A 17,099-nucleotide genomic window follows, 5' to 3' on the forward strand; every position below is an offset into this window, starting at 1 on the left:
AACTCGGGAGAGTAAATTGGGATGTTCTCTGGGAAAAGTGCATAAGAAATGTGGAGGATGTTTAGGGACCACTTGCGCGGGGTTCTAGATAGGTTTATCCCACTGAGGCAGGGAAAAGATGGTAGCATAAGGGAACTGTGGGCCCATTCCACCCCAGATGCAACAAAACAGAATTTCCCTTGTCCTCATCTACCACCCAGCAGTCTCCACATTCATCATCCATCCTCCGCTATTTCCGCCCCCTACAACAAGATCCCACTACCCTCTTCCCCTCTCCTCTCTTCTCCACCTTCCACAGGGAAGGATCCCCCATCCACTCATCAGGATCAGAATTTATTTTCCTGCACATGTCACAAAACTTGTTGCTTTGCAGCAGCATTATTGTGCATTACAGATGCAAAATTGCTATTAATTACATTTCTGTAAATAGACTATATAAAAAAATAAAGTAGTTCTAAGAGGAGGAAAAAGTGTGGTTTATTGTTCATCAAAAATATGATGGCAGAGAGGAAAAAGCTGTTTTTGTACCGTTGGGTGTTCATCTTCAGGCTCCAGTACCTCCTTCCTGATGGCAACATAAGAAGAGGGTATGGCCTGGGTGGTGAGGGTCCCTGATGATAGAGGCTGCTTTCTTGAGATACTGCCTTTTGTCAATGACCTTAATGTATTGAAGAGAAATGCCCATGATAATACTAGCCAAGTTCATTACTTTCTGCAGCCTTTTCCTGTCTTGTTCATTGGCACCTCCATACTGGACAGTGATGCAACCAGTCAGAATGCTCTCCATGGCTTTGGTAACATAGTAAATCTCAAACTCCAAACAAAGTATAGTTACTGGTGAGTCTTCATAATTGCATTGACATGAAAGCCCCCAGATAGATCTTCAGAGATGCAGGAATTTGAAATTCTTTACCTTTATCACTGCTGACCCCTCGATGAGGATTGGTTTGTGTTCTCCTGGTTTCCCCTTTCTGAAGTCCACAATCAGTATTAGTATTGGTATCGTTGAGTGAAAGGTTTTTTGTTGTGACACCATTCAACAAGTTAATTTCACTCTGCCAACAACAGTGGTGTCATCGGGAAATTTGTAGATGGCATTTGAATTGTACCTAGCCACACAGTCGTAGGTGTTGAGAGAACAGAGCAGTGGGCTAGGCATGCATCCTTGAGGTGTGCCTATGTTTATTGTTAGGGAAGAAGAGACATTATTACCAATCAACACTTAATGTCATCTTCCGATGAGGATCCAGTTGCAGAAGGAAGTGCAGAGACCCAGGTTTTGAAACTTTCTGACCAGAATTGAGGGGGTAACGTGTTGAAAGCTGAGCTGTAAATGATGAAAAGCAGCCTGATGTATGACCCTTCCAACCAATCGCTCCCTTGATTCATACCCCTGAGAATAGCAAGAAATGCTAAACTTGCAAAATCATTCGGGGACCCAAACAGTCCTTCTAAGTGAAGCCATGCTTCACTTGCGAATCTGCAGGGTCATCTACTACATCTGGTGCTCCCGCTGTGGCCTCCTCTACATCAGAGATACCGGTCGCAGACTGGGAGATCACTTTGTTGAAGATCTTTACGATGTAATATTTCCCGCTCTACTCCCATGCGAACATGTCTGTCATTGATCTCATGAACTGCCCAACTGAAACCATCTGCAAATTGGAAGAACACCTCATATTCCATCTGAGCATCTCCAATCAGATGGCATTAACAGCAGTTACCAGAAGCCCACCACCACCACCACCACACCCCCCCCCCAATCTCTCTCACTCCCTATCCCTATATCTCATTTCCTCCAGTTCTACATTCAGAGCTACTCCCCTGATTAATTCTTAGCTTTTCTCTACTGTCCTCCTATCTATGGCTGATGGCCTATGCCTATGCTCCTCCCTCTGGGCTTTCTTCCCTCCTCCCCTCCCCTTTTATTCAGGCATCAGTCTGCTTTTTGCTCATATCTTGACAAATGGCTCAGGCCCAAAACATTAGTCATATATCTTTACCTCCTCTGAACACTGTGGGACCTGCTGAGTTCCTCCAACACTTTTGTGTATTTACTTTCAGAACACCACTAGTCACTGACCCCCGGTCAGAATACGTTTGATCTATGACTCTTCTCTGCCTTCTGTAGGCCAATCAATTCCAAATCCACGCAGCCATGTTTCTATGCATCCCATGACTTTGTGAGTGCCTCATGAACTTAACTGACTTTTTCGACGAAGTGAGAAAACATCTTTCCTATAGCCCCCACTCTTATCCAAACAAGGAGTAAGAGTCACAGACTTGTGAGACAAGATGAAGGTGTAATTGCCTCCTGAAACAAAGTGATCTAACATTCAAGTAAAATAGTTGAAATTAAAACTTGAAGTTGACTCTATGGAAGAACAAACCATAGGTAACCTTGTCAAACACCTGACTAAAATACATATACTCAGCTTCCACCACTCTACCTTTATCAATCTGTTTTCTCACTTCGTCGAAAAAGTTAATTAAGTTCATGAGGCACTCACAAAGTCATGCTGACTATCCCTGACTATTTGTGCTTCTCCAAGTGCTTGTAAAGCATGTCCCTAAGAATCCTCTCCAATAATTTGCCTATAACTGAGGTAAGGCTCACTGGTCTACAATACAATAAAGGAGAACTTTGTATCCCTGGAATAATACATATAATCCTCAATACTCATCTGAGGACTAACAAAAGTTTTCCTTCACTGACTAATACTGTAATAAGCTGGATCAAAAACATATTGCTGAAGGAACTCGGTGGATTGAGCAGCATCTCTGAAGACAAAAGAATAGTCAACATTTTAGGTTGAGACCTTGAATCAGGAGTCATGAGTAGCAAGCAGAGACAGCCAGGATAAAATGGTGAGACAAGGGCTAGAAGGCAATAAGTGGTTGCTGGTGAGGAGTTTGATAATGGGAAGATGGAACTAAGTGAAAGAGGGGATGGGTGGAGTTGGGAATCAGCAGTTTGTAGATGATACATAGAGAGAAATGAAAGGGGAAGATGGAGTTGGATGGAAGGTGCAGACAGAGACAATTTCCTCCATTTTGCAGATATCTGCCCTCAGTCATTTTCTCAGACACAATGGAGGAGTTCCCTTAGTCCTCACCTATCAAGCCAGCTTATCATCTTTAGCCATTTCTACCTCTATAATAGGTCCCCATTGCCACTACTCACTTCCTCTGATCATCCCTTTCTGTAAGTAACATTTTCTTCATGATTCCCTGGTTCACATATACTGCCTACCTACCTCTCCCTGACCCAACACATTCTCCTAAATTGGCGAGATCAAGCATAAACTAATCAACCATTTTGTGGAACAACTGCACTCTGACACAATAGCCATCCCGGCTCTTGGTTGCCTGGTATTTCACTTCTAAAATTCCCATGGTGGCCTTTCAGCCACAGCCTTGTCCAAAGCAAATGAGAAAAACAATATTTCATATTATGTCCAGTAGTCTACAGCCTAAAGGTATGAACACTGAATTTTTCATTTTCACTTCCTGTGCTCCTTTCTCACTCCATTTGATCCACCTAGGTTCTTCACTCTCCTTCTTGGTTCCATCTGTATCTTACACTCTACTTACTGGGTCCCCATCCTCTCTGCCACGGCTTCCATCTACCCACCTACACTTCCTTATCAGGTTCCACCTATCACCTTCCAACTTCTGTCTCTTCTACCTTCCCTTTCTCCCACCTAGTTCTGTCTTACCCTTTTTTCTCTCCTTATCTGTGTTTACCTATAGAGACCAGTAGTCTCTTCCTCCACAGCTCCCACTTCTCCACCTGGCTCCATCTGCCCATCATCTTTCCTATAGCCCCCACTCTTATCCAAACAAGGAGTAAGAGTCACAGACTTGTGAGACAAGATCAAGGTGTAATTGCCTCCTGAAACAAAGTGATCTAACATTCAAGTAAAATAGTTGAAATTAAAACTTGAAGCTGGCTCTGTGGTGCAGAAAACCATTCAAGAGGAGGAGAAAAGAGAAATGTAGTGGTATTCAGAGATGGGTACAGTTAGGGGAATAGACAAAGTTCTCTGTCACAGGAATAGACTGCCCAGAGGGTTCAGGACATCTTACCTGATCTGCAGAGGAATTTTCAGTGGGTGGGAAAAGATACAGTTGTCATGGTCCATGTGGCTAGCAACGATGTAGGAAGAACTAGAAAAGAAGTTCTGATAAGGAAATTTGAAAAGCTAGGGACCAAATTAAAAAGCAAGAACAAAAAGGTAATAATCTCTGAATTACTACCTGAGCTATGTGCAAATTGGCACAGGGTCCAGAAGATTAGAGGGTTAAATCCGTGGCTCAAAGATTGGTGTGGAGAAGTGGGTTCCAATCCATGGGAAATTGGCACAGTATTGGGGAAAGAAGGAACTATTCAAAGGGGACAGGCTCCATCTGAACCATGATGGGACCTGGATCCTGGCAAATCACATAACTAGGACTGTGGATAGGGATTTCAACTAAATAGTAGGAGGGTGGTTTCAACAGATTGGACAGGGATAGATGAAGTAAAAGAGAAAAGGGTGGATAAAGTAAAATCAAAAGTTTTTAAAAAGAGAAAAATAAGGGTAGAGTGTTCAAAAATAAAGTGCAAAAGAGATTCCAGATTTTAAGATTCATTATCAAAGTAGATAGAGTACAACTCCTATTATTCAAAATGGTCGGGATTGGGCCTATGTCGGATAAAGAGGTTTTTTTTGGATAACTAGTCTTTTTTAAAAACAGCCCAGTAACAACAACAAATTACTTGTACAAATTTTTAAACAACAAACAATAAGGAAAGGCTGTTTAAGCATTAAAATAATTTTTAATTCTCAACAAAAAAATGCTGGCCACCAGCAATCACCGAGACATCCCAACCACTGCAGCTGATCACTGACATGAACCCAATGCCACCACTGATCACTGAAACCTCCTAACTGCCACCACCAGTCCCCCCAACACCCTCACCACTGCCACTAATCCCCAAGAAGGCTTCCCAGGCTAGTGGAACACTCAGTGGTGAGTCGACAGGCTCCTGTCTCCCTGGTCACCGGAGCTCCCGACGCCCGTGTCCTGACTCCAAATTCTTACCTAGGAAAACTGCACACCAGGAGTCTGGTGTGGTAGTATGTTGAGGGGAGGGTTTGGAGGCGGCATCCGGTGTGCCGAGGAGGGAGGGAGGGGAGGGGAGAGGAGGGAGGGAATGCCACTGACCCCAAGGTTCCATTCCTGCCTGAGAGGCCGCCCTCCTTGATGATGCTGGGACATGGGATACTTCTAACTGCTTGTGGCTGGGAGACAATAGCATGCAGTTTGAGAAGGAGAGTTGGAGAGAAAAGTCAAAAGGGGAAGGTAAAGAAGAAATTGAAAGAGAGAGACGAGGGAGTTGCCTGAAATGAGGACTATCATCATTCTAATTTCATGTTGAATGAATTTTTTTCAACCACTGAAAAAATGTTGGTTACATGAAGATTTATGATTTGTTTTGGATATCCTTATTTGTCCAATTTTTAAAATAAAATTCAGATAGATGAGGATTTTAGAAAGTCCGATTTTTGATAATCGGAGTTGTACTGTACATGACATCACATACAACCCTGGGATTCCTTTTCCCTGCCAGCACAGCAGAATTACCACTAACTGTAGTGAAAAAAAATAAATACAATGTAAATATGTAAACAAACAACTGTAAACAGATAATGAATCTAAACAAACTGTCTGCAATACAGAGAAAACAAAAAGAAAATCAATAAAGTACACAAGTAAGATCCTTAAATGAGTCCCTGATTGAGTGCAAAAAAAAAAGGTGAAGTTACCAGATTTTAAAAGCAAACTGAGTATAAGTGAACTTTATCTGAATGCCTGTAGTATTCAAAACAAGGTCAGTAAACTTGTGGCACAAATCAGTATAAAGAGGTTTGATTTAGTGGCCATTGTGGAAATGTAGTTACAGGGAGAAGAGGATTGGAAATTAAATATCCAAGGATATCAGGTAATATAGGACAGGCAGGGAGATAAGGGAAGTGAGGTAGCTCTCTTAGTTCAGGATGACATCAGGGCAATAGTGAGAGATGATTAAAGATCTAAGGAGTAAAATCTTGAATTCATGGAAGAGATTAGGAACAGAAAAGGGGGAAAAAAAACAAGTGGGAGTTGTCTACAGGGCACCCAATAATAATATTAGATAGCCACAGGTAATAGACCAAGAAATATTGGAAGCATTTAAGGATGGAACAGCAGTTATCATCAAGAACTTTAACATGCACATAAACTGGGTGATTCAAGTGGGTCGAGGCAACCTTGAGGACTTCATACAATGTATCCGAGGTAACTTTCTTGAACAGCATGTTACTGAAACTACAAGAGAGCATGCTATCTTGAATCTGGTCTTGTGCAACGAGACAAGTAGAATTAATGATAGGGATGGTCTTGGAAAAAAGTGATCACAGTATGACTGAGTTTCTCATACAAATGGTAGGTACGATAGTTCAGTCTAAAGCCACTGTATTATGCCTAACCAAGGGAAACTACAAGGAGATGAGGGAGGAGTTGGCCAGGATAGACTAGGAGGTAAAAGTTGAGGAACAGTGCAAGGCTTTCAAAGAGATTTTTTACAGTGCTCAACAAAAGTATATTCCAGTTAAAAGCAAGGACAGTAAAGGTTGGGTCAGTTAGCCTTGGTTAACTAAGGAAATAAAGGAAGGCATGAAACTAAAAGCTTATGAGTAAAAAGTCGCCAAGAGCAGTGGGAAACAAGAAGATTGGGAAAACTTTAAAAAGCAACAGAGTCACGAAGTGAGCAATAAAGAAAAGGAAGGTAGATTATGAAAAAAGATTTGCAAAAAAATATAAAAAAGGACAGGAAAAGCTTTATAATCATATAAAGTGGAAAAGAGTGGCTAAAGTGAAGGTTATGGTCCCATTGTGGATAAGAAGGAGGAACTGATATTGGGTAATGAGGAAATGGCTCAGGCTTTGAATTACTATTTCGTGTCGTCTTCATGATGGAGAACATGTCTACCATGCCAAAGACGGATGTGATGGGAGATGAGAACCTGGATGCAATAGCTATCACTAAAGAGATAGTACTAAACAAACGTGGATCCAAAGATAGATAAGTACATGATGGAAAGCATCCCAGGGTACTGAAAGAATTGGTAGGTTTTGGTGATTATTTGCCAAATTTCTCTGAACTCTGGGCAACATTACTACAGTTGCTGGATATAGAACCATAGAATAAGACATCACAAGAGCAGGTATTTCGTCCTTTGTTAGCTGCTGATCAATTATTCTGCCTAATTCCAGTGACCTTGACACAGACTATCTTTTTCCATACCCCTCCCATCCATGTACCTGTCTAAATTTTTATTAAATGTTTAAAATTGAGCCCACATTTATGCCTTAAAATAGCACCTAGTTCTTCACGCCCACTATTCTCTGTGTGAACTTCACCCTAATGTTCACCTTAAACTTTTCCCCTCTCACCCTTGGCCCATGCCCTATAGTTTGTATCTTTACGTCTTGGCAGCATGCCCATCCAAGCTCCCAATCCCTTGGGCACCCTCCCATCTGAGTTATTGACTCCCTGGCCATATCTGAGCTCCCAATCCCCCAACCACCTGTCCATCCAAGCTCCAGACACCACGGCTGCCCACCTTCTGGAGCTCCCGACGTGCCTGCTCTTCTCCCATCCGAGCGCCCAATGCCCTGACCATTCAAGCTTCTGAAGCCCCAGGCACCCCCATCCAATGTACCAGCCGTCCATCCATCTAAACTCCTGACGCCCTGTCTTCCCGCCAACAAAGGTCCCGACATCCCCAATGCGGACTCTCACCTAGGCCCCAGCCAACTGCCACCTAGTGGAGCTCATAATGTCTCGAATGCAGACTTACCAGCCAATCCCTGCCAGTCACCCATCCAAGTTCCAAATGCCTCCAATGACTCAGGTATTTACAGTGGTACAAAGTTGTATGTAATAAACAACCCCCTAAATTTTACTCTCAAAATTGGTGCACAATATTTGACTATTACATAAGTAGATGTTGTGTACATTTTGATTATTAAAACCAATACAAATTAGTAGTTTAAAAACTACATACAGTACAACTCCAATTATCTGAAATCGGATTATCCGAAATCTTCAGTTATCTGAATTTTTTTTTAATTTTGCATAAACGTGGATATCCAAATTCTTATTTATCTGAAATTTTTTTGGACTCCCAGTGGTGGCAGCAGCGGACCCCGGGCTCCCCATAGCAGTGAGGACCTCAACCTCCCAGGCAAGAGCAGGACTCTCGGTCTCCCAGCATGAGCGGGGGCCTCGATGGGTAGGTGTTGAGGATCGGTGGTGGCCAACAATTTTTTGTGAGAATTAAACATTATTTTAATGTTTAAAAAGCCTTAGCTTGTTTTTTTTTTCTTGTTTAAACACTATTAAAGAGATTTGCTGTTGCTACTGGGTTGTTTTTTAAAAAATGACTGGTTCTCCAAAAAAACCATTTATCCAAAATAGGCCCGGTCCCAACCATTTCAGATAATTGGAGTTGTACTGTACATGAATAAATATTATTACTTACATGTATTTAATATTTATATAACATTTTGTATCACTTAAGGGGGTATGTGAATAGAATGAAAAAATTTGAAAACCACTCTTTTAATCATACATAATTGACTCGTTATGTGCACAGTTTCATAACTCCAAAGTAAATTTGGAGTTATGACAATTTTTCTAAAGCAAAATATTTCAGTAACAATTGGGTCTAGAGCAGTGATTCTCAATCTTCCATTCCCACTCATTTACCACCTTTAGCAATCCCTTACTAATCACAGAGCACTGATGGCATAGGGATTTTTTAAGACGGAATGTTAGTTTAGGGGGGCAGTTTGAAAACCAATAATTTAGAACCATATGGCCCAGAAAGCCAACTTGGTTGGCACAGACCAGTTGTACTGAAGGACCTGTTCTATGCTCCATGGCTCTATAAATAGCAGACATTCCCTACTCTATTTTGAACAATGCAAACACAATTTTCCAAAGAACACATGCAACTGATTTTCCAAATAATTATCCTAAAAAAATTCCTCCCACCGTTTAAAAACACATTGGGGGTGTAGGTTAATGGGGTGTAAATTAGGCAGTATGGACTCGTGAAATGGCCTGTTACCGTGCTGTATGTCTAAATTTTTTTTTAAAAAGGTCTCTGAGAGAATTATATACAAATGCAATTTTTATTTTGGGATATCAATTGCTTCTAATTTTATTTCTTTATAATTAGATCCTCTGTTCCATATTTGCTCAAGGGAATTGTTATGTCACAATCTATTAAGACACACAAGATAAAAAATAATTCAAGAAATAATTACCTTCCATCAAGTTCTGGATACATGCTGACCCCATTTTCTAAAGCTTCCAATAATTGTTCTGCTGTCACCTGGACAACCAAGAGTGGATCCACAATAGGTAAAACCAACAAAAGATCGTGCATGGTGAAATCACCTGGTGGATGTAAGCGATCTGAGCGCAAAGTACCTAAGAATTTAAAAAAATATTTTTTTGCAGATTTGGTCCAGATTATCAAACCATGCCAAGGGATTCTATTTTTTTTTATTTCTGAGAAATTTGGAGGAACAAAATGGCCTAGCTCTTTTTTGACCAGGATTGATAGTTGTACAAAAATTTTCAATGATTCAGTCATGTGTAATGGACATCCCTAACAAAGACAAAATTAATTTTCTATCCATAACTGGAATGAATCAGAGGGAGTTAAAAGTCATCCACTTTGGTGCATCTGGAGTCATATATAGATCAGGATGTGTACAGACCACAGATTTGGACCCTTAAGAACATTAATGAAATCAAATGGATCATTCCAATAATCAATGGCTTTCTGCATATCAATACTACCATATTTTTAAATCAATCCAAAATTAAAATGATTTAAATTTAAATTCCACAGCTGAAATGAGAGTAAAGCTCATGTCTCTGATCAATGATCCAGTAACTCACATCAATTCAGTGTAAATTCAGATGTGAAAAAAACATATTTAATAAAAATAAATTTAGAATTTGCAACTATCATGTTAACTATATTGCAAAACTGAAAATGCTACACGTAATGAAAGTGGGTTGTCATATGTTCTAATTCACAACAACAAGAACCATTCTAATTATTCTAATTTTGCAACAGATCTGTGCTATTAATAAAACTACGACTTCCATCGCACTAAACTAACTGAGATCACAAAGCCTCCTGCTCTATAAATTACTGAGTGTAAATGAATTAGGTGGACCAAATCCCATGTGTGTGTATATTCTGTCAATAAATGACTGTAGGCATTCAGCACATTAAGGTTTAGTTTCTAGGCAGTTCCACTTTCCTTTTCTACCCTTGAAGTTGTTGATATTTAGGTAACTGTTTCCAAAGACACTTATAAACTTCCATAAAGTGCCAATTCTTCACATTTGTTCCTGATAAACATGATGCATAAGCACGCAGGCAGAATAATTTGAAAATAATACTGCATTTATTTAACCTCAGTAATTAAGCTTTCAGTAAAATCACTGGATGGTACAGTAATTAGCAGTGGAATATAATATACCAAGGCCAAGAACATACTATTGATTATATGCCTATCCCAGAGAAGGAGACAAGCCTGCTATTTTTACAAATTAATACGCTATAAGTGAATTTATTTTCTGTGCTACTGAGGTAAAACTTGCAATAGACGACCATAACTATCATCATTTCATTTCAGGATAGATGACAAGCATCCTTCCATTCTAAAAACATTCAACCACCACAAACTAATTACATCGTTGATTTTTACATTCCCTAAATAAAACATGACTCAGTAAAAATTCCTTATTGTCATGAATTGTGATGATCAATGAAAGCTGGCAGTGAATAGTTGAGATTGTTCATCTAAGATAACTAATAAGAAACAAAAAGTGGGTGTTCATTGTTAATTCAGAATAGTGGAAAGGTTTTTTTGCAACCACTTTTTATATCCTCTTGAAAACCTTAAACGGAGTCTATGTTTCTCTTTAAAACTTTAAAAAGCAACAAACCCTAAATATCAAAGATTAAACTGTTCTATACTGCAGAACTGCTATAATGGCAGAGCTGTTACTGGTGAGGACTCAGGAAAGCAGGGACTGGAGGCACAGAACTACATTGCAGGCTCCAACTACCCAGTCCTCCTGCCAACAGCACCAGACAGGCTTTAGACGACCTGTTAAAGGAGCCAACAGTGTTTTTTTTATAATGCTGCAACCACGGATGTCTGTGCCGAAGATGGTAGTACCTATTACAGGCAGTGTACCACAAGGGATTGCAGACTCTGGAGAGCAGAGGAATGGCAAAGGGCAGCAGAAATGGTGTGAACACCCCCTCATTGAGAAGGAGTCTACAGCAGAGGACCAGTGAGGGCCTCAGTGCCTGAAGGATTCACACAGGCTGAAGGCTGCTGACGATTTGTGGTCAAAGGACCCACTCAGCAGGCTGTGGGCTGCTGAAGGCTGGTTCACAACCAGGATTCTATTGGATGGTGAGGGCAAGAAGGGATCCCAAAGGGCTTCAGGTGCTGAAGGCTCCATAATCATATTGGAGATTTAGACGTGGAACTTGGGCTGCTAATGGTTTGAACAGGAGTCTGTGTGGCTGCAGAGGTTGTGGGAGAGCTGGAGGCGAATTTATGGACACACAGTGTCTCTGAAAGGACTCTCTTTTGCTTCTTTTTCTCTTATTGCAGAGGCGTGGGTAATGATTGTGCCAACTTTCAGCCTTACAGCAGACAAAAGTTGAAGTGTCTGATGTATAATACATTACGTGACAATAAAAGGAACCTTGAGCCTTGATTAGAACTGCCAATTGATCCAATATTTTAATCCAGTCCTTTCTGTAAATGGTCAGGTTTCTATTAGGTTATTGTAAATAAGAATTTATTGAAGAAAATATACCTGAATTAAGCAATGCCACATCAGCATGTGTGGCTTCAAGCATGGCATTGGTAACAAGATTCCCTAGACTGCTCTCTGATTTTCTTACTGTGGTGAAACGGCCATCCAGTTCTACCTCTATCTGACAAAGTACTTCTCCAAGCAGGTGCTGCACAGATAAAAGTTAAGAGTTTGTTACAATTTATGTTATTTGTTGATGCTAAACACTAGAGCAAATTATCAACTGGCACACATTAAACCAGATCCCAGTACATTGTGTTTATATCCAGATTATAATAACTGAAAACAACCAAAATAATTGTTTCACATGCCCTTAAGGTACACTGCCCTAGCTGAGTAGTCAAAGGTGAATCAGGGGATTTCTTCAGATGATATGTTATCATTATGAGCAATGTACTGATAATTAACAATATTCAGGATGGAGGAAAGCTTACTGAGACCTTAGGAGATCTAAATATTGAACAGTAACTTACAATGTAAACAATATAAATTATACTTTATTTTATATGATTTTAAATTTCATTATTCCTGTTCTACTCAATAACAGCCTTATCAGTTGGACAATGAAACATTCCACTAGCAGGTGGGAGTCCGTAAGGTTCTACTGATCTAGAAAACATCTGGTGCTAAAATTAATCCTCAATATTACATTAAAAGTAAGTTATTATGAGAACATTTTAATATTGGCCCACAGAGTTGGACTAATGCTCATCAGTACTTCATTAATTACTCTAAAGCAATCCTACTTCTAAGATGGGCTTCCTTAATGACGTTCTGATTTATTTTATAGTAGTAGCAGATACTTATGTTCTAACTAATGGTGAAAGCTTTATGAACACTATCATTTTGTGAACAAAGAGATCAGTTGACCCAAAAAAAGGTCCATGGTAATTTCTGCCACATTGAGATATCAGATCACAGCCAAGATTGCAACACAGGCTTTATAATTGACCTCAACACCTTCAGTACATGGAAATAACCATTTTCTTAGCAAACTATATCACAGCATGGGTCAGTGCCTTCAAGAGAGGTAGTTCAGTGTTGACTTAAATCAAGAATGGATCTTGAAGCAACACAAAGATTAAAGGTTTCTGAAGTCAATATCTAATCATGTCAACAGAATTACTTGCATGTAAAAAATATTTTGCACTAACTCTTGTAAAAGATCGGTCATTTACGAATGATAGAGAACAAGATCTATGGTTAGAAGGAACGTAGGATATTTTAAAAAGAATATATATAAAAAATAAAGAACAATGGGGTTAAATATTGACCTCGCAGGTAGGTAATTTCTACAATCTTAGCAAATAATATGAACTCTTTCTATTTCATCACTTGAAATTCATGCTATCTTTCCTCTTACACCATATATCTTTGTACCCCATTCCTTATTATCATTGCCATTCACGAATTGGCATACTGGCAAGGTCAGCCCAGAACAGGATTACTGTATTTTCAAAAGCTCTGAGCTGCACAAAGGTGTATGGGTGAGTAATAAACCCACTTCATTAAAATAGCAGCTGCAATGTTGCACAAGTCACTTAATACAAGTCTGAAATTGATCACATATTTAGACAATGTAGCATAAAGGCTCTTCAACTATTACAGTATTTTAATGTGTATTAATTCATATTAATGCTTTTTAAACATGATAGGGCATATTTAGCATTACTTAGGTGGGAATGCATTGATACACAGAAGAAGGCATCAATGGTATTCATGTTTTATTTCTTCATTTAAAGTTTGTGACTGTCAAATAATGAAGATTAATAATAAGGGGTGGCATGGTTGACGTAGCAGTTAGTGCAACAACTTTACAGCACCAGCGATCAGGACTGGGGTTTGAATCCCCCACTATTTGTACATTCTCCCCATGTCTTCATGGGTTTCATCCGGGGGCTCCGATTTCCTCGCACTGTTTGAAATGTGCCGAGGTTGTAGGTTAATTGAGTGTAAATTGGATGGTACGGACTCATGGGCTGAAATGGCCTGTTACCATGCTGAATGTCTAATCAAAATATATACAAATTATTTTTGAGATCCTGTCAGAGATACTGTTTTCAATCTTACATGGTAAAGGTGGTTTGGAATAAATGTGTTTTGAATGAGAATATTCTGCATTACCAATTGATACTTATCTGTTAATTGAATATGAACAAACAACCTTAAGTTATGCATGCCATCAAAGAAAAAAGCAAGATCCACCAAACTATAAACTGATAGAAAGAAAATACATTGTTAAAATCATTAAACAGTAGCCAACATACCTCCAAATTAAAAGTTAATTCTTCGACAATGTTGCTCACAAAAGTGTCTTCCTCCAAATCGTTTGTAATATCTATCCTCTGTGTTGTATACTTGTAATTATTTTCAAGAGTTTTTGTAATGTCAATTTTGGTAAGACTTCTAAAATCTGATCCACTTTTAATGATTAGAGTTCCATTAATCATTTTGGTGCCATAGTCATGATCATGGCCTCCCAAAATCAGATCCAAACCATCTGCATTTCTTGCAAGTCTGATATCATTACTCCATTTCATGTGTGTCAAGGCAATCAACAGTTCTGCACCTTTGGTTCGAAGATCTTGAGAAAGTTTGTTTGCAACAATGACATAATCAATAAATTTCACATTTGTCTTATCAATAGTTGGTAAAGTATCAATCCATTCTTCTTCCACCAATCCCATCAAACCAATTTTTATGCCATTCCATTGCAATATCCTGCTTTCTATACCATGTCCTAGTGGTTCCGAAGTAAATATGTCATACACATTGCTGAGTAACCAAGGAAAATTCATTTCCGATATTATTTCTTCCAGTAAGTCAACTCCAAAGTCAAATTCATGATTTCCTGAGAACAAAATATCTTTTAAACAAAATGTATCATTCAATTTTTGGTTGCAGCAATACTCTGATGTCAAAAAATGTTATAGCAACAAAAATAGAAAAAAATATGAAATCTGAAATGGTAATAACTCTGTAGGAAAATATAACTGAAGCAAATAAAAAGTCATGGATTGGATTTATCTATTTTGCTGAAGATGATTTCAATCAGAAAAAAATACAGGAATAAAATACAAAAATCAAATTACTCACCAAACACTGCACACTGTACTCCAAAAGCATTAAGAATTGGTATCATGTGTCGTCCTTTTGTACTTGTACTTAGGAGGGAAGGGTTTAAGCAGTCACCACTAAAAAGGATCAGGGAATTTGGTGATTTAAATTGTTTTAATGCTGCAGCAAACCTGAAAAAATATGATGAATTGGTGAAATAAATAAGGTGCAAGAAAGCCAAACACATATTACATGAAAATAAAGAAAAAGTAAATGTTGATACTGTGAAATAAAAACTGAAAAAAGCTGTAGTCACTCAGTAGATCTCCATGAAAAGAGAAAAAGAGTTAACATTTTAAGTCCAAAATGCTTTGTTAGATCTACGGAAGAGAAAAAAAAAGTGGGTTTTAAGTTACAGAGAGGAGATCCAACCTTTGTGGCTGCCATTATTTGTATTGATGGGAGAATATATCTGATAAGGCCAGGGATGATCTTTTTTTCCTCCCTGGATATTTCCCCCTCCATTTCAGGGGAAAAGCTAGTGACAAATGTGCATTAGAAGCCTATTCTAATCAGTTATCGTGATACTCCCTCTCTGTCATACCCATTCTAATAACGAGGCCTTCCACACTAAAGTGCCCCTGTAAATTATTTCTTCTTCTTGAACAATGGATTCCACTCTACCATTGCAAGCATTTGACTACTTCATATCACCACTACACATCACCTACTTCCTGAACTTCTGCTCTCACACCCTAAGCTGCTAAACAGAGCAAGTATAAATTCCCCTTGGTTCTCTGATCTACATCACCAGACTTTGCATTCAATTAAGTCATTTCAATTTCCACCACCAGTGCCAAGAACCCATCACCTTACCCCCCCGCCCCACCTTTCAGTATTCGAAAGGGACCATTTTTATTCATATGTGCTCTTCAGTCTCAACCAAAAACATTTTCTTGAGAAACTTTTTCACTCTCTAAATGCCTTCATTAATGGCTTTGATGTCCCTTTGCTTATGTTCTCTATCTCTCAAATTGGTCTCATTAAGTAATCAACAGGATCACCCTATTTATAGCTTATTCATTGCAACGTTAGTCTCACCATATCATGGAGATTCTCTATCCAATCCATTCCCTTCTCCCTCCTATAAATTTAATGTTTCCTCTTGTTCTCAGTTCTATCAAAGGATCTTCAACTTGAATGTTTCATTCCTCTGCTGTTTCTTTTATTCAGGCGCGGTCTGCTTCTTCCCAAACCTTAAAAAGGGCTCAGGCCCGAAACATCAGTAATAGAAGTCGAGTATCCTGTATCCATAGATCCAAAAACAGAAAAGATCCAAAAACCAATTTTTTTTAGCACTGATGTGATGTCACATGTGGAAAAAAATCAGCACCTGACTTGCCCGTGTTGATCTCTGATACTCTGTTGGTGCCAGTTTGATTACAAAAAGTTAAAAAAGTGAAAACTGTGCTTCTGGCTGGGAAGATGCCAAACGAAGCTGGGTCCAAGTTTTCAGCATCGGCTGCAGTTGAAGTCAGCGACAGCGACTCCATTCTCAACATCAAGTGTTGTACCGTTCGCATCGAAGGAGTCACCTCGGGCTCCCACGCAGAAGCAGGGACCATAGTCAGGGACCAGCTACAGAGTTTTGGAGATGTCAGGGAGCAGCAGCCGTCCACATCAAAGAAGTCATCTCAGGCTCCTGGCAGTATCAGGGATCTCAGATTCCCAGGGAGGAGCGGGGACCTTGGGCTCCCAGGCAGGAGTGGGGACCGTAGTCAGGGACCAGCAGTGGCAGTTGGGAGGTGTCGGGGACCGGCAGCAGAGATCAAATTTTTTTTGTACGTATTAAACTTTATTTCATGCGAATGTTCATGTTGTTGTTTGTTGTTGTTCAACCAGTGTATTCTGCGGATGATGCTATGCTGTTTTGGGATTTTTAGTTTTGTTCCAAAACCAAAAAAACCCAAAAACCGAACAACGTCTGGTCTTAAGTGTTTTGGATATGGGGTACTGTACCTGTATATTTCTTACTGACGCTATGAGACCTGCTGAATTCCTCTAGAATTTCTGTGCTTTTACT

At 39.4% G+C, this 17,099-nt stretch overlaps 1 protein-coding gene across 1 annotated transcript in view; it reads right to left on the reverse strand.

Annotated features, from left to right (window-relative positions):
* LOC138756695 (mannosylglucosyl-3-phosphoglycerate phosphatase-like) overlaps positions 1-17,099 on the reverse strand; it is a 53,655-nt gene that overhangs the window by 21,870 nt on the left and 14,686 nt on the right. The window contains exons 3-6 of the mRNA XM_069923082.1: positions 15,056-15,153; positions 14,227-14,810; positions 11,960-12,107; positions 9,364-9,529 (exon numbers count right to left, since the gene is read on the reverse strand). Of these exons, the coding sequence (XP_069779183.1) occupies positions 9,364-9,529; positions 11,960-12,107; positions 14,227-14,810; positions 15,056-15,153 (996 nt within the window). The remainder of the gene's footprint in view (positions 1-9,363; positions 9,530-11,959; positions 12,108-14,226; positions 14,811-15,055; positions 15,154-17,099) is intronic.

The sequence above is a fragment of the Narcine bancroftii genome, chromosome 3 (assembly GCF_036971445.1).
Source record: "Narcine bancroftii isolate sNarBan1 chromosome 3, sNarBan1.hap1, whole genome shotgun sequence".
Classification (NCBI taxonomy): domain Eukaryota; kingdom Metazoa; phylum Chordata; class Chondrichthyes; order Torpediniformes; family Narcinidae; genus Narcine; species Narcine bancroftii.